General features: G+C 45.7%; 1 protein-coding gene across 5 annotated transcripts in view; it reads right to left on the bottom strand.

Moving 5' to 3' along the window:
- The window catches only part of LOC131752016 (OTU domain-containing protein 7A), a 382320-nt gene that overhangs the window by 42431 nt on the left and 321561 nt on the right, over positions 1 to 18328 (bottom strand). For 4 of the 5 annotated variants that reach the window (XM_059056030.2, XM_067029450.1, XM_067029453.1 and 1 more), the window contains 3 exons: positions 6219 to 6320; positions 2484 to 2611; positions 1648 to 1760 (listed from right to left, as the gene is read on the bottom strand). In XM_059056030.2, coding sequence (XP_058912013.1) covers positions 1648 to 1760; positions 2484 to 2611; positions 6219 to 6320 — 343 coding nt within the window. The remainder of the gene's footprint in view (positions 1 to 1647; positions 1761 to 2483; positions 2612 to 6218; positions 6321 to 18328) is intronic. The other variant, XM_067029451.1, reaches the window with a different exon arrangement.

Consider the following 18328-nt stretch of genomic DNA (forward strand, 5'->3'; position numbering starts at 1 on the left):
GGATGGGAGGACTCGGGGGGGACACAGTATGTGGCGACTGTGACCTGTTATTCTTTTATTTATTTATTAATTATTATTTTTTAAATATCTACATTGGAGTATAATTGCTTTACAATGGTGTGTTAGTTTCTGCTTTACAACAAAGTGAATCAGTTATACATATACATATGTTCCCATATCTCTTCCCTCTTGCGTCTCCCTCCCTCCCACCCTTCCTATCCCACCCCTCTAGGTGGTCACAAAGCACCGAGCTGATCTCCCTGTGCTATGCGGCTGCTTCCCACTAGCTATCTATTCTGTTTGGTAGTGTATATATGTCCATGCCACTCTCTCACTTCGCTGTGACCTGTTATTCTCATCATTACTGCTGTCATTCCCCACCCTGGAAGAGTCACCAGGCAGGATCCAATGTACTAGCGTCTACAGAGCAGCAGGGGCTGGAGGGACAAGGGGGAAAAGGATGGCGAGGAACCCTTTAGACGCATCCCAGGCAAGAATCAGCAGTGTGGAAAAGTAGAGAGCAGGCTCTTCAGGAATGGATTGAGTCTTTAGGATATTTGTCCCAAAATGTCCTAAACAAGACAGACTTTTGGTGTTGCCAAGTCTCCCGATTAAAACAAAGTGACAGGGAATTCCCTGGCTGTCCAGTGATTGAGACTTCGCCTTCTAATGCAGGGGGTGTGGGTTCAATTCCTGGTCAGGGAATTAAGATCCCACATGCTTCTGGGCCAAAAAACCAAAATGTAAAACAGAAGCAATATTGTAACAAATTCAATACGGACTTTAAAAGTGGTCCACATAAAAAAACACAAAAAAACAAAGTGACAAAACAACCCTGTAGGAATAGTGTTTACGGGCTTCCTTATCATCTCTAAGCCTTGTCTTTGAAGGGCCTCTGTCTGGTGCCGGCCTGGAAAGCGCTAGGTCCTGCTGCAGAGGCCGAGGACCCAGATGCAGAGATGCATGGGGGCAGGGTAGGGCCTGGGATGCATTGCCTGCAGGGGCTGTCTAGAGCCTCTGATCCTTTCTTGGGTCTCCCTGCTGTCAACAAGCATCCTCTCTTGTGTTTGGCTGAGACTTTTTCTGGGGGGTGACAACCTGGCCCTCGGTTTCAAAAAGCTGAGGCCAAAGGGGCTGCAGCTGCCCTGTTGGCTGCATCTTCATTCCCACATGGGGACGGTCCAGCCGTGTCTGCAGGAAGAACAGCCGCTGCCCACGTGTGCAGAGCAGTAGAGCCTGGGTGCCAGGAACACGCAGGATGTCCCTGGAGCCTGTCTGGGCGACGCTGGGCTCACCTAACCATCTTTTGTTTCACTGTGACTTCTTAAAGCCAGAAGTTAGATGTCCAGATGAAAAAACCCAAATCAGCAGCCTGAGGCTTCAGATCCAGGTGGCTGCATGGGCAGTGTGGGTCCTCCCCAGGCTGGCTGGTCGGTGAGTCCCTCCCTGCTGTGGTGTTGGGGGGCACACATGAGCTCATGAGATGCACATGGGGACTGTGCACACTTTCCCCCAAACATCTGGCAGGGTCCTGCTGTCCCCCACCACCCGCCCTGCTTCCTTGGTAGAATCCAAGGTCTGAAGGCGGGAGTCCTCCCCAACTTCCCGTGCTTCTGGGGGTGGGGGCACGGCCGGGGCAGCACTTACCCGCCGCCCGAGCCGCCGTTCTTGCTGGAGTGCGTGCGTGGCTCGCTGGAGGCCAGCTTCAGCAGCTCCGTCCACTCCCGCTCCCACTCCTCCTCCGTGTACACCAGCCCTGACTGGCACAAAGCGGGCCGGGCCCTCCTCACCCTCCACCCAGGTGAGCCTGGCCGAGAGCCTCACCTCCCGGCTTTGTCAGCCCCTGGGCCTGGGGCACCTGTTAGTGGCCGAGGACCATCCCAATTTGCTGCGACAGGATTTGTTCAGAACCCCCAATCTCCCACCTCCATGCCGTTGGGAGTCCACCCAGCAACAGGGGTCATTCCCAGGGGTGAGAACGACCAGTGTAACCTGTACGCGCACCGGGCAGGGCGCTGACCACGGACACGTGTGCAGGGACCCGGGCAGACCCATCTTCAGGGGCTTCCAGGACAGCAAAGGGCCAGTGCTCACCGAGCTTCAGGGATGAGGATTCCCTTTGGACCGAGCACACACACTGGGGCTGGGGCCGTGGGCCGTGCCAGGGCCAGTCTGGCTGCACCAGCAGTGACCTGACGGGTGACCATCTAATTCACCGTTCAGGTCGGGACAGCCTTGCGAGTGAAGGCGATTGGTTTTCATAGTTACCCCAGGACGGGTGGGGGAAATGGACGTCTGGTCGCTGTGGGCAGGGCCTGACTGTTGTTGCAATGGGCTCCTCTTTAGTGGGTCTGAGTGGGGGACGGAGCCATTGCTGCTGATCTCACAAGACAGACTTGGCCTCGGGGCCCGGATCCGGACCCCGCCCTGGCTTTGGGGACGCGCGGCGGGGTCCCGGCTCTGCCACGCCGACAGGTACCTACCTCCTTGTTCTGCTGCGTCTGCTGCCACCTCCATCTTCGCTTCAGGGCCTCCCTCTCGGCCCCCGTCCTCATCATGGTGTAGAGAGCTTTCCGCAAAACCAGGTCCCGGTCGTGAAAGCCCCACATTCCTGCAGCCGGGAGGGAGGCCCGTGAGGAGCAGAGAAGAGAGAGGGCCGTGAGGGGGAGGGGGCAGGCCAGCAGGCGCTGAGACCACCACCACCTTCCAGCCTTAGCCCCCGCAGCTGTGTGAGCAGATTAACTCAGTAGCCAGCTGTTCAGTTCTCACGATTAGCAAGCAGCTGCCCTTGGCGCTCCCTTGTGATGTTTCCGGTGGATGCAGGCAGCGGTGAAGGAGCACGGCCCCTCCTTAGAGCAATAACAGTTTCGCTAAGTGCTGCCTGTCTCAGGGGCCCTTGGAAGGCTGCCCTTAACCTCTCAGGTTTGCTCTGAGGGATATAATGTTTGTGGTCCGGGCCTTGTGTTCGAGTGGGTGAGAGCCTGTGGGGACAATCGGTGATGTGCCCTCACACAGGGCCCAGAGCCAGGATGGAAGTCAGACTCCGGCTTCGTCGGGGGTCTGCCACATCTGATGGCTGTAGCCCTGAGGCATCTCAGCACACATCTGGGGCCCGTGGAGAGCACCTGCTTCTGAAGGAAGTGCCCCTCCCGGCCTGTGCTGGGTGCCCAGGGGTCAGTAAAGACAAACCAGCATCTCTGAGTATGCCTTTGGCGCAGCTCAGAAGTGGCCAAGAAACCCAACCAATAGAAGAAGCATCGTGAAAGAGAGACGCAGCTCTCTGGCTACAGGGAGAGAGTGGGGGAATTCATTCATTCATTCATTTTTAAAATTGAATACCATTAATTCCACTTAATTCCATACTTATTTCACAATAGGGGTGAGGCACCATTCTAAGTGCTGGGAATATCCACAGCAGCAACCAGGACAGACTAAATTCCTAAAATCTCACAGAGGGGAGGAGAGGCAGGCATTGAATTAGCATGTAACACCCTATGTTGCGGGCAGCAGCACTGTTGCGGGGGATGAAGCAGGCCAAGAGGGCAGAGTGGTGGGTGATTTGGTCACGGCGTGAGTGGAGACACTGGAGCAAAGACTTGAGTGGTGAAAGACGGGGCTGAGTCACAGGAAAAGGCCAGGGCTGTCCCCGAGGAGGCCCACGTGGCATCCTAGGGAGGGAAAGGTGGCTGGACCTGGGATGGAGGGGAAGAGGTGGAGACTGGAAAGGTGGACTTGAAGTGAGCTGGGGCCCCCTGAGCTTTCAGAGAGCAGTAACCTGTACTGACTGATGATCAAAAGCCCAGACTGGCTGTACATCCTTTAGTGCAAAGACATGTGGATAACCTTGGGCTGCTGCGGGCTTTCTGTCCAGGGAGGCTTTGGTCTTTTTCTGCAGCACAGATGGAGGGAGGTGCCTATCAACACTCCTTTTATGAACAGGCTGAGCCAAGCTTTCTCATCCCTCAGACCTGCCTGCAGCCTCCTCCCAGGCAGGGAAAGTCCTGGGTCCAGTCTACAGGCCATGGGTCTCTCTTGCAAAGAGCGTCTCCTTGTCCCATATATGTTTGCCCACAAGCCTGACCCCAGGATTGCCGTCATTTCTACGTGTGCCCCACACCCTAGGTCAATGCCAAGGCTGGTCAGCTGGTCCAGTGAGTACTGCTGGTGAGTGTGGCATGGCCACTTCGGGCAGTCCTGCTCCTGTGGGGTTCAGCAATTTAAGTACAAAAGGGGAACAAAGTACTGGAAGAAAAGAACCAACAGGCCACAAGTCCCAGGCTCAGTCTTGGCCCAGCCTCTCTTGCAGCTGGAGTGAGGGCCACCTGCAGAAGGCTTTCTCTTCCCAGGCAGACGTGGAGGGCCTGCTGTGCTCACGGGGAAACACATGCCGTCAGACAGAACCACAGTGGCGTGTGGCCATCTGGTTTGTGGCCTTATCCACCCATGGTCATGCCGGGGACAGTGCCTGTGCATGTTGCAGTTTCAGAAGGACAAAGGCATTTCCATGCCTGAAACTTTGCAAAGAGGCTGCTGGTTGACACAGAGGAGAGATCTCTTCTTTCATTTTCTTTCTCCAGGTTTTATACAGAACAAGGTGAAATAACTTCCAGAAGAGGGAGATAGTGAATACATTACGATGGAATAGGACATGACTAGCAAAAGTATGTTTTTGAAGAACAGCATGGAAAATTCTCAATACAATTTTAAGGGAAAAATGTTGGATTCCAAACTGTGAACACCGAGAGATCCTAATTTCACTGGAAGAATAGACAGAAGTGTGGAAGACAATATACTAAAATGTTAAAAGCAGCCATCGCTGGGCGGTGGGATTGCTGATTGTTATTTTGCTATGATGAATGCGGAGTCAACAGACAGAAATGCATTAGTTTTGAAAGGGAGGAGGGGGCTTCCTTGGTGGTGCGGTGGTTGAGAGTCTGCCTGCCGGTGCAGGGGACACGGGTTCGTGCCCCGGTCTGGGAGGATCCCACATGCCGTGGAGCGGCTGGGCCCGTGAGCCATGGCCACTGAGCCTGTGCGTCCGGAGCCTGTGCTCTGCAACGGGAGAGGCCACAGCAGTGAGAGGCCCGCCTACCACAAAAAAAAAAAGAAAGGGAGGAAGTGGGTGGGTACCCTTCTCTTCCCCATCACCCTTTGTCAAGCCCATGGAATGTGGGATGTTCCCTTTGCTCTGGGCATCTCGGGGCCCTTTCCAGGTCCCCTCATTACCCTCTAAGCCTTTTCAGGCTCATCTCAGCCCACCTCTTACAGAACAGGCCTCACTACAGGTCTGAAATGAGGTCTGGGGCATCCTTGCTCTGGGACACAGCATCGGGTTAAGGTCATGTATACCTGGGGAGGCGAGTTTGACCAACAAGGACCATACTCTCGTCGGAGGGGCCCATCCCTTGAGAGGGTCCTCATACTGCAGGACTGATAAGGCACCACTGGCACTGATACTGGGGTCACTGGCACAAATCCAGTTCTGCCTGTGTTGTAAGCCTGGGTCCAGAGGGGTTAAGTGAGCTTCCCGAAAGTCTACCGTGACCTTCCATCATCCAAATATTTCCACCCACACTTGTGCATTTGCTGGTGTTGCTTTTTGTAACCAGGAAGCTCCCATCTCCGTTGGAGGAGGTTGCTGACCTCTCTGTGGTGTATTCTGACTGTGCCGTGTTATTTACCCAAGCAGCACTTATGTCTGTCTTTTTGTCAGTCTGAGTGCATCAGCTGCAGTCAGTGTGGTGGCCCCAGACCTACCCAGCATCATGCACTGCTCCCCAGACTTCCTGCTCGAGCCCAACAGGGCTTAGCCCCGACCCAAACACCATGTTAATTTCTGCCTTTCTGCTTTATCTATGTGGTCTCCCTGTCTGGAAGGTCCTTTTTTATAGTCTTTCAAGTTCTTCAAGTCTCAGTAAAATCTCACCTCTTCCAGCAAGTCCTCTTTGATTGCTCTAGATCACGATGTCTAATGCCCATCCCTGCAGCTCTGCTCAGGCCTCCTTCTATCAGGACAGGTCTTTTCTCGTGTGTGCTCTATGTCCCCACAAAGCCTGCCAGCTGCTTGACAAGAAGGGCAGGGATTGTTGGCTCCATCCCTTGGGGACTCTTCCAGATGAGAGTGATGCATGTGGCTCTACTTAGTATATGATTGTCCTTTAATGACGCACAGAGCAGGCCTGGGCACTGCCACCCTCTGTCTACACTGTGGGGCTTACCCAGTGAGGCAGCGTGTAAAAGGCAGTTCCCGTCCCCTGTCGTGGCCAAAGGAAGAAGCCGTTTACAGCTCGTGCACACGGTGGACCACCAGTTCAGGCGACCTGGAACAGAAGCTCACATTTAGAATCCCAGGACAGGCAGGGATGTTTGCTAAGTAAGCTTAAACATCAGTGGATGGTTTTCTAGAGAATTCTAGAGAACTTCATTGGTAAGGTGGAGAGTTATGGCTACTTATTCTCAAAAAAATATATAGATTTTTTTCCTCTCTAAGATAAAAAATGGCCAAATTCTCCCATCAACTAGCAAGAAACTCAAGACTAAAGCCTTCTTTCCTTGAATCTGGGAACACATTTTACACAAAATGTAAAATTTTTCTTTGTGTAATTTCCTTGAACACAGTTTCCCCTCCCAAAAGTTATTTTTCTAAAAAAATACCATCCTTCTTTGTTGACGCATACATAACTTTGACAGTATGGTTTGCATTTAATTTTTTTAATTGACGTAGAGTTGATGTACAATGTTCCAGGTGTATAGCAAGGTGGTTCAGTTATACATACATGTGTATGTATATATATATATATATATATATATATATATATATATATATTCTTTTTCATATTCTTTTCCATTATAGGTTATTACAAGATATTGAATATATTTCCCTGTGCTATACAGTAGGTCCTTGTTGTTTATCTATTTTATATATAGTAGTGTGTATCTGTTAATCCCAGACTCCTAATTTATCCCCCCTTTCCCCTTTGGTAACCATAAATTTGTTTTCTGTGTCTGTGGGTCTATTTCTGTTTTTTTGTAAATAAGTTCATTTGTATTATTATTATTTTTAGATTCTACATATAAGTGATGTCATGTGATATTTGTCTTTGTCCGACTACATATACATCAAAACCATTGTAGCTATTTTGGTAGAGTCAGGCTAAATTTCATCAACACATCTCGAGACTTCTGCTTGCAGGAAGAGAGAGTAGACATCCTCTCCACTACCCTTTCTACTAACTACAACTAAAACCCCTGGACATTACATATAAAACAACATGGGAAGACTGAAAGGTGGAGAGAAGAAAGCAGACTGGCTAGGAACCTCAGGACTTGAGGCATAACCTGGTGGTAGGTGCCCAAGGTTCCTCTTTGCCTCACAAACCCCAGAGTAGATGCTAGAGAAGGTTACAGTCTGGAAATAATGGAGGCTGTCAAAAAAAATCATGCTCTCTCTAGTCAGAACACCAGGAGAGGGGCAGCTTAGCCAGACAGCCACTGCTTAGAAAACAGCTGTTCTATTCCAGCCACACCCACAGAACAAACTGTAGCCCTCCCACCACTCTTCTAGCAGAGGCCGAGTGGGGAGCTGAGACTTCATCCTTGCCAGGCTGCCATGAGTCACTCTCTACCCACCCGCCCCCCCCCCCACCAACTGCCAGGTGGTGCGGATTCAGCACTTCAACCCTGCTGGATGGTAATGAGGATTCCACCCTTACCAAATGGAGAACATATGGGGAGTTTCACCCCCATCTGATGGTGATGAGGTTCCCCCACTACCGCCCAGCAGTACCAAGAAGCACATGCCACATTAGGTCCCAGAAGAGGCAGTGTGGAAAACCTGTACGTCCACCCCCATCTGATGGCTGTGAATCAATGGCATCCTACACCTAACGGAATGGTGTCAGAGAAGGTCTGCTAAAACACAATATTCAAATTATTCATAGTCTTATAACTTAATACCCAAAATATACAATTTTCAATTGAAAATTATTTACACCAAGAACCAGGAAGACCTCAAATGGAATGAGGAAAGACAACAAACCAACACCAACACAGATGACACAGATGTTAGAATTATTTGACAGAGATTTTAAAGCAGGCATCATAAAAATGCCTCAACAAGCAATTACAAACAGGCTTGAAACAAATGAAAAAAAAAAGAAAAATGTCAGCCAAAAAAAGTCTCAACAACAACAACAAAAGAAGATACAAAGAAAAGCCAAATGAGGATTTTGGAACTAAAATAATCCAACAATTGGTTAAAAAAATTCAATGGATGTGCTCAATAACAGAATGGAGAGAATAGAAGAAAGAATCTGTGGATGACAAGGTATAACATAGAAATTACAGAAACTGAATAATGGAGAGAAAATAAACTAAAAAAGATCATGTGACCATAGTCCCATAGGAGAGGAGAAATAGGGTAGCGCTGAGAAAAGTATTCAAAGAAATAATCACTGAAAACTTCCCAAATTTTGTAAACAAACAAACCTATAAATATATGAATTCAAGAAGCTGAGAAAATTCTAAATGGGAAAAACCCATGGAAATTCATGCCAAAACACATCATAGTCCAATTTCTGTAAACTAAAGACAAAGAAAAAGCCTTGAAAGCTTCTAAAGAGAAACAGCTCCTTACCTATATGGGAAAAACAATTGTAATGACAGTGAATTTCTTATTAGAAACCATAGAGATCAGAAAGACGTGGAACAATGTTTTTCAAGTGCTAAAATTAAAGAGCCATCAATCCAGAATTCTATGTACAACAGAAGTGTCCTTCAGAATAAAGGGGAAATCAACACATTCTTAGATGAAGGAAAACTAAGAGAATTTAGGTTTCCAGTAGACCTAATTTAAAAGAATGGCTAAAGGAAGTTCTCTAGACAGAAAGGAAATGACAAAAGAGGAAATCTTCAAACATTAGGAAGGCACAACATGGAAAGAGCAAAAATATGAATGAATACAGAGACTTTCCTTCTCCTCTTGAATTTTCTAAATTATGCCTGACAGTTGAAGAAAAAATTATAACATTGTCTGTCTCAGTGTGTGTAGAAGAAATATTTAAGACAATTATAGATGGTGGAGGATAAAGGAGCATAAAGGCAGGTAAGGTTTCTATGCTTCATAAAAGTGGTAAAGTGTCAGCACTTTATGTGTATGCTTTAATAAAGTATGTGTATATAACATAATATCTAGAGCAACCACTAAAAAGACTATACAAATAGACACACTCAACAAATCCTATACAAACTCCTGCAGAAAATGGCCAGACAAAACCAGACAAAGAAAATACAAAAAAGAGAAAAGTACAGATCAATACCTCTCATGAATATGATACACAATTCTTAACAAAATATAAACAAGTAGAACTCAGCATTTTATAGAAAAATTATACACTACGTTTAAGTGGGGTTTATTACTGGGATGCAAGGCTAGTTTAATATTTGAAAATCAATCAATTAATATAATTCACCATATTAACAGTTTACAGAAGAAAAATCACTTGATCATATCATCAATGCAGAAAAAGCATTTGACAAAATTTGATACTCATTCATGACAAAAACTCCCATTAAAACTAGGAACAGAAGGGAACTTTCTCAACTTGGCAAAGAACATCTACAAAAACCATACAGCTAACATTATACTTAAATGTTAAAGACTGAATTCTTTCCCCTTAAGACTGGGAAAAGGTGAGGATGCTCTCTCTCAACCTGCTATTCAACATAGTATTGGAAGTCCTAGCCAGTGAAATAAGTCAAGAAAAAGAAATAAAAGTAACACAGATCAGAAAGAAAGACCTAGCACTGTCCTTATTTGCAGATGACAGGATGGTTTATGTAGAAAATCAGAAGGAAGCTACAAAAAATATCATAACTCATAAATGATTTTGTCAAGGTCACAGAATACATGATCAACATACACAAATCAATGGTATTTCAACATACTAACTCTGAAAACATGGGCCTCAAATTTTTAAATATCATACTATTTACAATAGCTCAAAAATTAAATACTGAAGTATAGGTATAAAATAACATCTTCAGTACTTGTATGCTTAAAAACTATAAAATGCTGAGGAAAGAAATCAAAGAAGATCTAAACAATTGGAGAGACATACCATATTCATGAATTGGAAGACTCTCAACACAGTAAAGGTGTGAATTCTCTCTAAATTGATGCATAGATTAAATGCAATTTCTATCGTAATCTCAGCAAGGTGTTTTGAAGAAAGGTGATTATTACCAATTTAGAATTCTATACCCCAGAAAAAGAGAAAGAAAAAATTCATTACCAGCGCACCTGCAGTAAAGAATTCTAAAGGGAGATCTCCAGACAGAAGGAAAATGACTCTATGGGAGGCAGAGTATACAAAAGGAATAAAGAGGCTTGAATGGGCAAATATGTTGGTAAATATTGATTATTTAAAGCAATACTAGTAATGGCTTTTGGGGATTAAATTATATGTAGAATTAAAACACATGACAGCAACAACACAAAATATGGGAGTGTGTAACAAATGACATAAATTCTAAGGTTCATACATTGACCAGAAAGAGGTAAAAGTGCTAACTTAAGATAAATTCTAATAACTCAAAAATGCATGTTGTAAACTCTAGGGTAACCACGAAAAGAATAATAAGAAATGTATAACTAACAAGATAGTAGAGGGGAAAACAGAATGATAAACATCCTTAAATAATTCAAAAGAGTATAAGAAAGAGAAAAGAGAAACACAATAACAAAAAACAAACAGCAAGATAACAGATTTAAACTGAAAGAGCATTTATATTAAATGTGGATGGACTAAATATTCCAATTAAAAGACACTGTCAGCCCACCTTAAAAACCAACTATATACTGTTGACAAAAGAAACCATAAATATAATGACACAGAAATTTGACAGTAAGTAGGTAGAGAAAGATATATCATTCAAAAATAAGCAAAAGTAAAGCTGTTAAAGTTTTACTGCTATCAGATGAAGTAGACATTATTAAGACATGAGATAAAGAGGGATATTTCATTGTGTGGTCCGAGCACATACTCTGAATGATTTCAAATCCTTTGAAATTTATTGATACAATCTTTATGTCCCACCATGTAGTCAATTTGGAAAATTTTTTACCTGAAAAGAATATATATTTATTCTGCAATTGGTAGGTGCCATGTGGCATATATGTAAATTAGGTTAAGCTCTTTATTTATGTTCATCTAATCCCTACTGATTTTTTTGAATATTGATTCTATCATTTACCAAGAGAATTCTGTTAAAAATCTCCAGTTTTGATTTTAGATTTGTCTATTTCTCTTTCGAGTCTGTCAATTTTTGCTTTATATATATTTTAGGCTAAATCTTAGGTGTATACACAGTTAGTACTGTTATATTTTCAACTGACTTGACTATGTTGGGGTTTCCTAAGCTTGGGGCTCTGAGCTTTGACACAAATCCACTGTGTGCACAGTATCCCCCCATCCCTGCTTCTGCAACACCCATGGAGTTTGGAGGACAAGGGAAACTGCCATAAACATGGAACTCATGCTGCTTGCTCTGCTGTGAGTGATGAAGTCCTCTGTCTCTGACCCAGGAGTCTCATGTCTTTTGCCAGCATCCTTGAACCTGTGTTGGGCTGACTAGCTAGCTTGCAAGCAGAGTAGGATCTTCACAGTTCTGGACAGTTTTTGAAGATGGGGATGAGATTCCAACAGAGACCGGGCTTTCTAAAAGAGACAGGACATGGGGCCTCTTGGGCTAGGTTAGGAGATAGGAAAAGATGCCCTAGGATCCTGTAGGGAACTCTCTTACCCAGGTGATAGGCAAATGGCCAGTGACTAAGGGCCTAACTGTCCTATCAACAACTGTTTAGACGTGAAACAGTGAGAGGTAGGGCTGAATGGGGGCTGATGCTCACTCCCTTCCTGTGTGACTCCAAGGATTCCCCAAAGTTGATACAGGGCTTCTGGTGGAGCAGACCATGGGAAGTTCATTTGGCTGAACTGCAAAAGTGCTCAGATGTGAAAGTAACTGCACCTGGCTCTCTCCCTCTGTACCTCCTAGCCCTTCCCTACTTCTCTACCCTGACATCAGCTGCTTTCCTGAAAGGTCGTAGGGATGGGGCCCAGGTCTCCCTGCTCCAGAGGAGGACCAGAGGTCACATGTACCTGTCCAAGTGAGCTGGGACACCTCATGGAGGAGAGGAGCTCAAACTTTTATGGCTCTGTTGGAGAAAGGTGCCAAAGTCACCATCCCACACAGTCACAGGGGGAAGGCGCATCTGAGTTCAACTGATGGGGGTTGGGTATGCTCACAGTGGGGAACAGAAGCTCATGGGATCCTGTGAGCAGTAGCGCCCTTGGGTCTAATCCAGGGCAAACTTGTTGCTGCTTCTACACTTGAATGTACCACAGGAATCAAGTCCACATGCATGGACATCCCATCCCATAAGTGCCAAAGGGGCTTCTCCTGATCAGAAGAGCCACAGGTAGAGAAGGGCCAATGGGGAAAATGCTCCTGCCATTTATTCCTCGTGGATCGGTCAGGGTTGCATGTGAGAGCTCTACCCACTGTGTCCAAGCTTTCACCTTGCAGATGGTGACTGCTGCCCTGCACATCAGAAGCTCAGCCTTGGGCCCTGAACTCTGTGATATCACACCTCAGCCAGCTGGGTGGCTGATAAGTCTCAAAAAATTTCAGGGGCCTCCTTGCCAAGTCAAGTTCCTTGGGATGCTGTTGGGGATTTGCAATGCTCAATCCCTCTGGCAGTCAAGGAAAACTGCTGTATCTTCAGCCCCCACACCCCACTGCCAAAAGAAGGCTCCTCCTTAGGCTCTGGGTTGAAGATGCAGTGTGCCTCAGCTGGGCATTCTAGTTGGTCTTTTATGACCTCCAACTTGCAAATCAGCCTCCTGTGAGTGGAGCCAGGGTATCATGCTATGTTGGAAGTGGTCCAGCAAACTCTGGGCATATTTGCTACTTTTGGGGCCCTTTGAGTTCCAAGTGTCTATGTCCAGTGCTCTTGCTGACTGGAACCTCTGGCAAGGGGAGGTGGCATCCACCCAGAAGTGCCCCTTGGGTTTCAGACTTGTCACATCCCTGACATGGCTACCATGTTCATCCCTTTGGGAAAGATGCAATTAACCTGCTACTGGACTCCTGCCAAAACTGGACACCTCCCCCGTGGATGCCCGGTGACCCTGGCCAGATATTCCCATTTTGGGGTGGTCAACTCAGCTTCAGTGCAAAACAAGGTGAGAAGTGCCCAATGAGAATCACTTGTCAGATGCGAATGGTATATGTATTCAAGCACACAGCAGGCCTGGTCACAGCAGCCTCTGGGTTTTACATGAAAAAGTGGCAGCTTCCCCTCTGGAAGAAACTATACCCCACTCTGAGCCTGAAGCAGAGCTGCTGGCTCAGCAGGGCCCTGGACACACGGAAGACCCTGAATGCCTGGGCTGTGCACTGATGCATCAGCTAAGCTGAGCCTGGTAGTGGTGGCTGGACCATGGTGGCTGTGTGGCCCCAGTGCCAGCTCTGCAGATACCAAAGTGGATTTGGTCATTCTGTCCAGTGGGCAGGGCTCAAGGCTGTTCTCATAGCTCTGACCAGCACTCCCTGGAGGAAATTTGTTATGTCTTTACTGACCCTTGGGCTGTTTGGCCTACTGGTTTGGTCTGTTACTTGGAAAACTACAGACTGGTAGATTAACGATGCACTTTTTTGGAGCCAGGAAATGTGATGAGAAATCACACATGCTGATCAAACTATCTGGGTCAGTCTTGTCCACAGGCATGGTGAGGGCCCGTCCTCCGATGAGACTAACTGGAATCAAGCTGCTTGCTGAGGCTGCACCTCTCAGACGACCACCACTGCTGCCTGGACCCCTTGCTGCACTGCACACGGTGACTGCCACCACACAGGGCCAATGAAGGAAGGACTCCTAGGTCTGATGCAGAGGCTGCCACTGCACACCACACCTGGGACTCCTGCCAAGAGTCAACCCCTTTGTCTTGTGGTGGAGGAGGATGCCCTGCCCCTGCCTGCTCCTGGCAGGCTGACTGTCAGCTTCGCCTCACTGCTGTTGACACTTTTAACAGAGTTAACTCAGGCCACACCATTATGACCCTTGAAACTAATCCATGATATGCTTTTGGCTTTCCAGACCACGTTCATTCTGACAATGATATGTGTTTTATAAAAAGGGCACTCAGTGATGGGCTGATAGTCGAGATATGCAATGAGCTTTCCACATTCCCTACCACCCCCAGGTATCCGGTACAGCTGAATATTGGGTTGCCCTCTAAAAAAGAGACTCAGATGACTTCTGGCTCTCCCTCTCTCCTCTTCTGGGTGTGTACCTGTTTTAGTCAGCTCATGCTGCTATAACAAAATACCATAGACTGGGAGGACTAAACAGTGGAAATATATTGATCACAGTTCTGGAGGCTGGAAGCCCAAGAGCAAGGTGCTGGTGAGGGCTCTCTTCCTGGTTTTCAGACAGCCGCCTTCTCACTGTGTCCTCATATGGCAGGAAGAGAGCAAACTCTGGTTTCTCTTTCTCTTCTTAGAAGGACACTAATTCCATCATGGGGCCCTACCCTCCTGACATCATCTAAACTTAATTACCTCTCCAAGGCCCCCATCTATAAATAACATCACATGGAAGGGGGTGTTAGGGCTTCAACATGTGGATTTGGGGGAGACACAAACATCCCATCCATAATGGTACCTTAGTATGGCAGTTTGTTCACTGTATGTCTGTCCTAGAAAGGGATCACCCCCATTCAGCTCTTCCCTAGTAATGATCAGGATGAACAGCGTAGGGGGTTACAAAGAGCTGGCCAGAAAATTTAATTCCATCCTGACCGTTTCTGGGTTATATTAAAATTGCTTCCTGTTTATGAATGGTTTTACCTTTCATTTCTAATGTTATGTGAAATTACTAGTGACATATTTGGGAATGAAATCTAATGGTCACCTCTTAGGGCCTTCAACTCCTTGTGAAATTTCAATCAAGTGAGAATGTTTACGATACCTATTTCCAACAAGTTGTAAAAGTACTTAATTAAAACTTTTTTTTTTAGGAAAGAATAATACTAAGAGGATTGGAACAGTGGAGGGGCATCACATTATTTACAATAAGCCATCTGTCATTATTAAGAATACATTTTAATAAAGGGTGTTATTATGTCAGTAAATAAATAATGAAACATGAAGGGTAAGAGCTGCAAGTAATACTAGAAAATTAAGGCCCTCAAAAGTACATTTAGTTCAGAGTCAGAGTCAGAGCCTAATAGATTACCACATTAACAAAGTTTAATATAATAAACCTTGCCAAGGTTTCATTTAAATGGGGTACTTATCAGCTCTACAGTGCTTTTTTGACTAAGATTCAGTAATTGCATTTTTTAATGATAAGTGGGTTTATTAATATAAAATAATGGTACCCTTAATTCTAAATGAGAACATTTTAAAATTAACATTACAAAGTTAAATAGACCAGCATCTATTACATGAAGACACTGATGCTTATGCTAACAAATTGGTAAATTCTTGCCATGCGCAAGTCATCTTTTTAAGGCTAAATGAGAAATGCAGTCAAGGGCCTCACATGACAGTGCCCCGGGATGGCTGGTCGGAGACATAATTAGAAACAACATGTCTGCACTTAGTTTTTTTTTTTTTTTTTTTCTAGACTGTGAATTAGCAACCTGTCTCACCTTACTTTTACAAAGCCTTTTTATAAACAACCAGGCTGGGAGAAATGAAAACTGGGTTGCCACAAAGTGAAAGAAAACGACAAGATTCTTGCTTACAAGGTATGAAACTCAACAGAGTGGCTCTCACACCTAAGAGCCTGACACATCAAATATGAAAGTGGCTGAACCCCATCCATCCTCTGAATGGGATCTGAGCTGGCAGTGGCTACTCGCGAGAGCCAGTAGGTGCAGCGGACGGGGTGAGGGTGGGGGCCTTTCAGGGAAATGGGGGGAGTGGGAGGGGACATGCTAATGAGGCCTGTGGTCTGCATTTATGACTGATCTCCCATTCTTACTCACAAACCCCCGAATCTGTCTGGTGTTTCTCAGGTGAGAGGCGATTCCCTGCCTGCCCCTGTGGAGAGCCAAGTTTGTTGTGTTCAACACAATCTGTGCAGCTCCATGTCCCTTGGCAGGGATGGGCGTTGGTATGGCCACAGGCTGCCACTTGACCCATGAGATGTAACAGGAAATGTGCTGGGCAGCTACTGGGAAATTGTTGGTCACCCTTCAAAAGGGAACATGGGGCCTTTCCCTTGCTGCCCTGGATGATGCTGGGTGAGGATGTGTCACTGGGTGCACCTACAGCCACACTATACCCGAGTGGAGGCAGCACTGACCCGCCAGCCGAGGACAGGAGGGAGGAGCAGAAAGGTGGGTGTGCCTGGGTTCCCCCACTCCCCCTCACCCAGGACACTGTGGAGCTGCCAGCCCTGCCCCCAGACTTACTGTGTGTGGGGTATAAAAATGTGGGATGGAAAGGTAGAACTACTGCAGGCTGGTTAGGGTCTCTCCTGCTCACAGCAGGAGCCACGGTACACCCGCCAGCTCTGTGTGGGGCGCATGTTCCCATTTTACAGACAAGGAAACAGACTCAGGGAGAGAAATAAACCTGCCCAGGGTGCACTGACTCTTAAAGGAGCCTTCTCACCCAGGGCAAAATCAGATCATGAACAAAGCTGGTCTAATTCAGTCGGACATGGCTGAGTTTGGGGCAAGCAGTTTTAACTTCCCTGAGCTGCTATCATTTTAAAAAACAGATTGTTCACCAAGCAGCAGAGCTGCAGCTCAAGCGAAGTAAGATTCCGCATGCCGTGCAGTGGGGCCAAAATATGTGTGTGTGTGTGTGTGTGTGTGTGTGTGTGTGTCTGTGTGTGAAGTCACAGACCAGTCCTACCAGTCTTCTTTGGAGAGACCAGGGGCACCCAGTCCCCCTTTCTGGTATGCTCTTGCTCTCTCTTGCTGGTTTCTCTCATTCTATTTTTTCTTTGAAAGTTTTGAAAAGGGCTGAGAGCAATACTCCCATGCCTCAGGACCAAGCAAATGCCAACTCTCTGTCATAATCTGCTTCAGCTCATGCCTTTCAATGTATTGAATAAAAGAAAACAGCACTAAAGATCAAGTTTAAGTTCCCTTTATGTGCCTCCCCAATTTGCATTCTCATTCCTCCCTCCCCAGAGGGACCACCACATGAATTTGGTAACTTTTTCATTATATAACACGAAGATAATGTCTTTTAAGTCATATCATAAGCAACATTAATATACCATTAAGTGTTGAAAAATGTGTACTGTGCACAAGACTCTGCCTCTAGTTTCCACATCAAAACCATATTATCTCCTTCTCTCCCATGTTCCTTTCCCTGCGGTCTCTGTCTCCCTCCCACCCCCACTCTCTGGGATCACCAGTGTCCAGGCAGAGCAAGCTTATAGAGGAATGGAATATGGAATAATTGGCTGGGACTCAAAAAATTATTATCACAAAAAACAAAAGAAAAGAAAAGATATGGGACATTCTTGTAGAGAGACTAAAGAGCCATAACCAAATGCAATATAGAAACTTTGGGTCTTGGAATGAAAAACAAATTAAAAATGAGATTTGGGGGCTAATTGGGAAAATATGAATATGAGCTCTGTATTAGATAGCATATTAAGTGAATGTTATTTTTCTTAGGAGTGATAGTGTCCTGGTTTTATAGGAGAACTTTCAGAAGATACATATTTGCAATACAGATTCAAATGGTTCAGGAAAAGTTTTACATACTTATGTATAAGTTTTATATATATATGTGTGTGTATATACACACACACACACACATATATATATATATATATATATATATATATATATATATACAGAGAGAGAGAGAGAGAGAGAGAGAGAGAGAGAAATAAAGCAAATGTGACAAAACTGAAAATTGGTGATTCTTGGTGCAAGATTTATAGATACTAATCTTCCAACTTTCCGCAGATTTGAAAATGAATGCCATGTTAGTCTGTCCCACAGTTTTACACATATGCGTGGAGACATTCTACTCTGGTGCCAAAGACAATTCCTCACTTGTAAAGGAATTGACTCACTTGTCTTAAGTTTTAAAAGATTGGTTGAATTCAGTTAAACATATTTGGGGGGAACCTAACTGATGCTTGTTGGACTGAAATTTTCTCCTCTTCAATAGATGAGTTGGAATTTTAACAGTTTGGTTATAATGTTTTATTTTTTCAGAGGCACGGAGCCCTGAAGCTTACAGGTGATTCCTCTGACACATTTCATGTCCATGCCCTTTCACACCC

The sequence above is a fragment of the Kogia breviceps genome, chromosome 3 (genome assembly GCF_026419965.1).
Source record: "Kogia breviceps isolate mKogBre1 chromosome 3, mKogBre1 haplotype 1, whole genome shotgun sequence".
NCBI lineage: Eukaryota > Metazoa > Chordata > Mammalia > Artiodactyla > Physeteridae > Kogia > Kogia breviceps.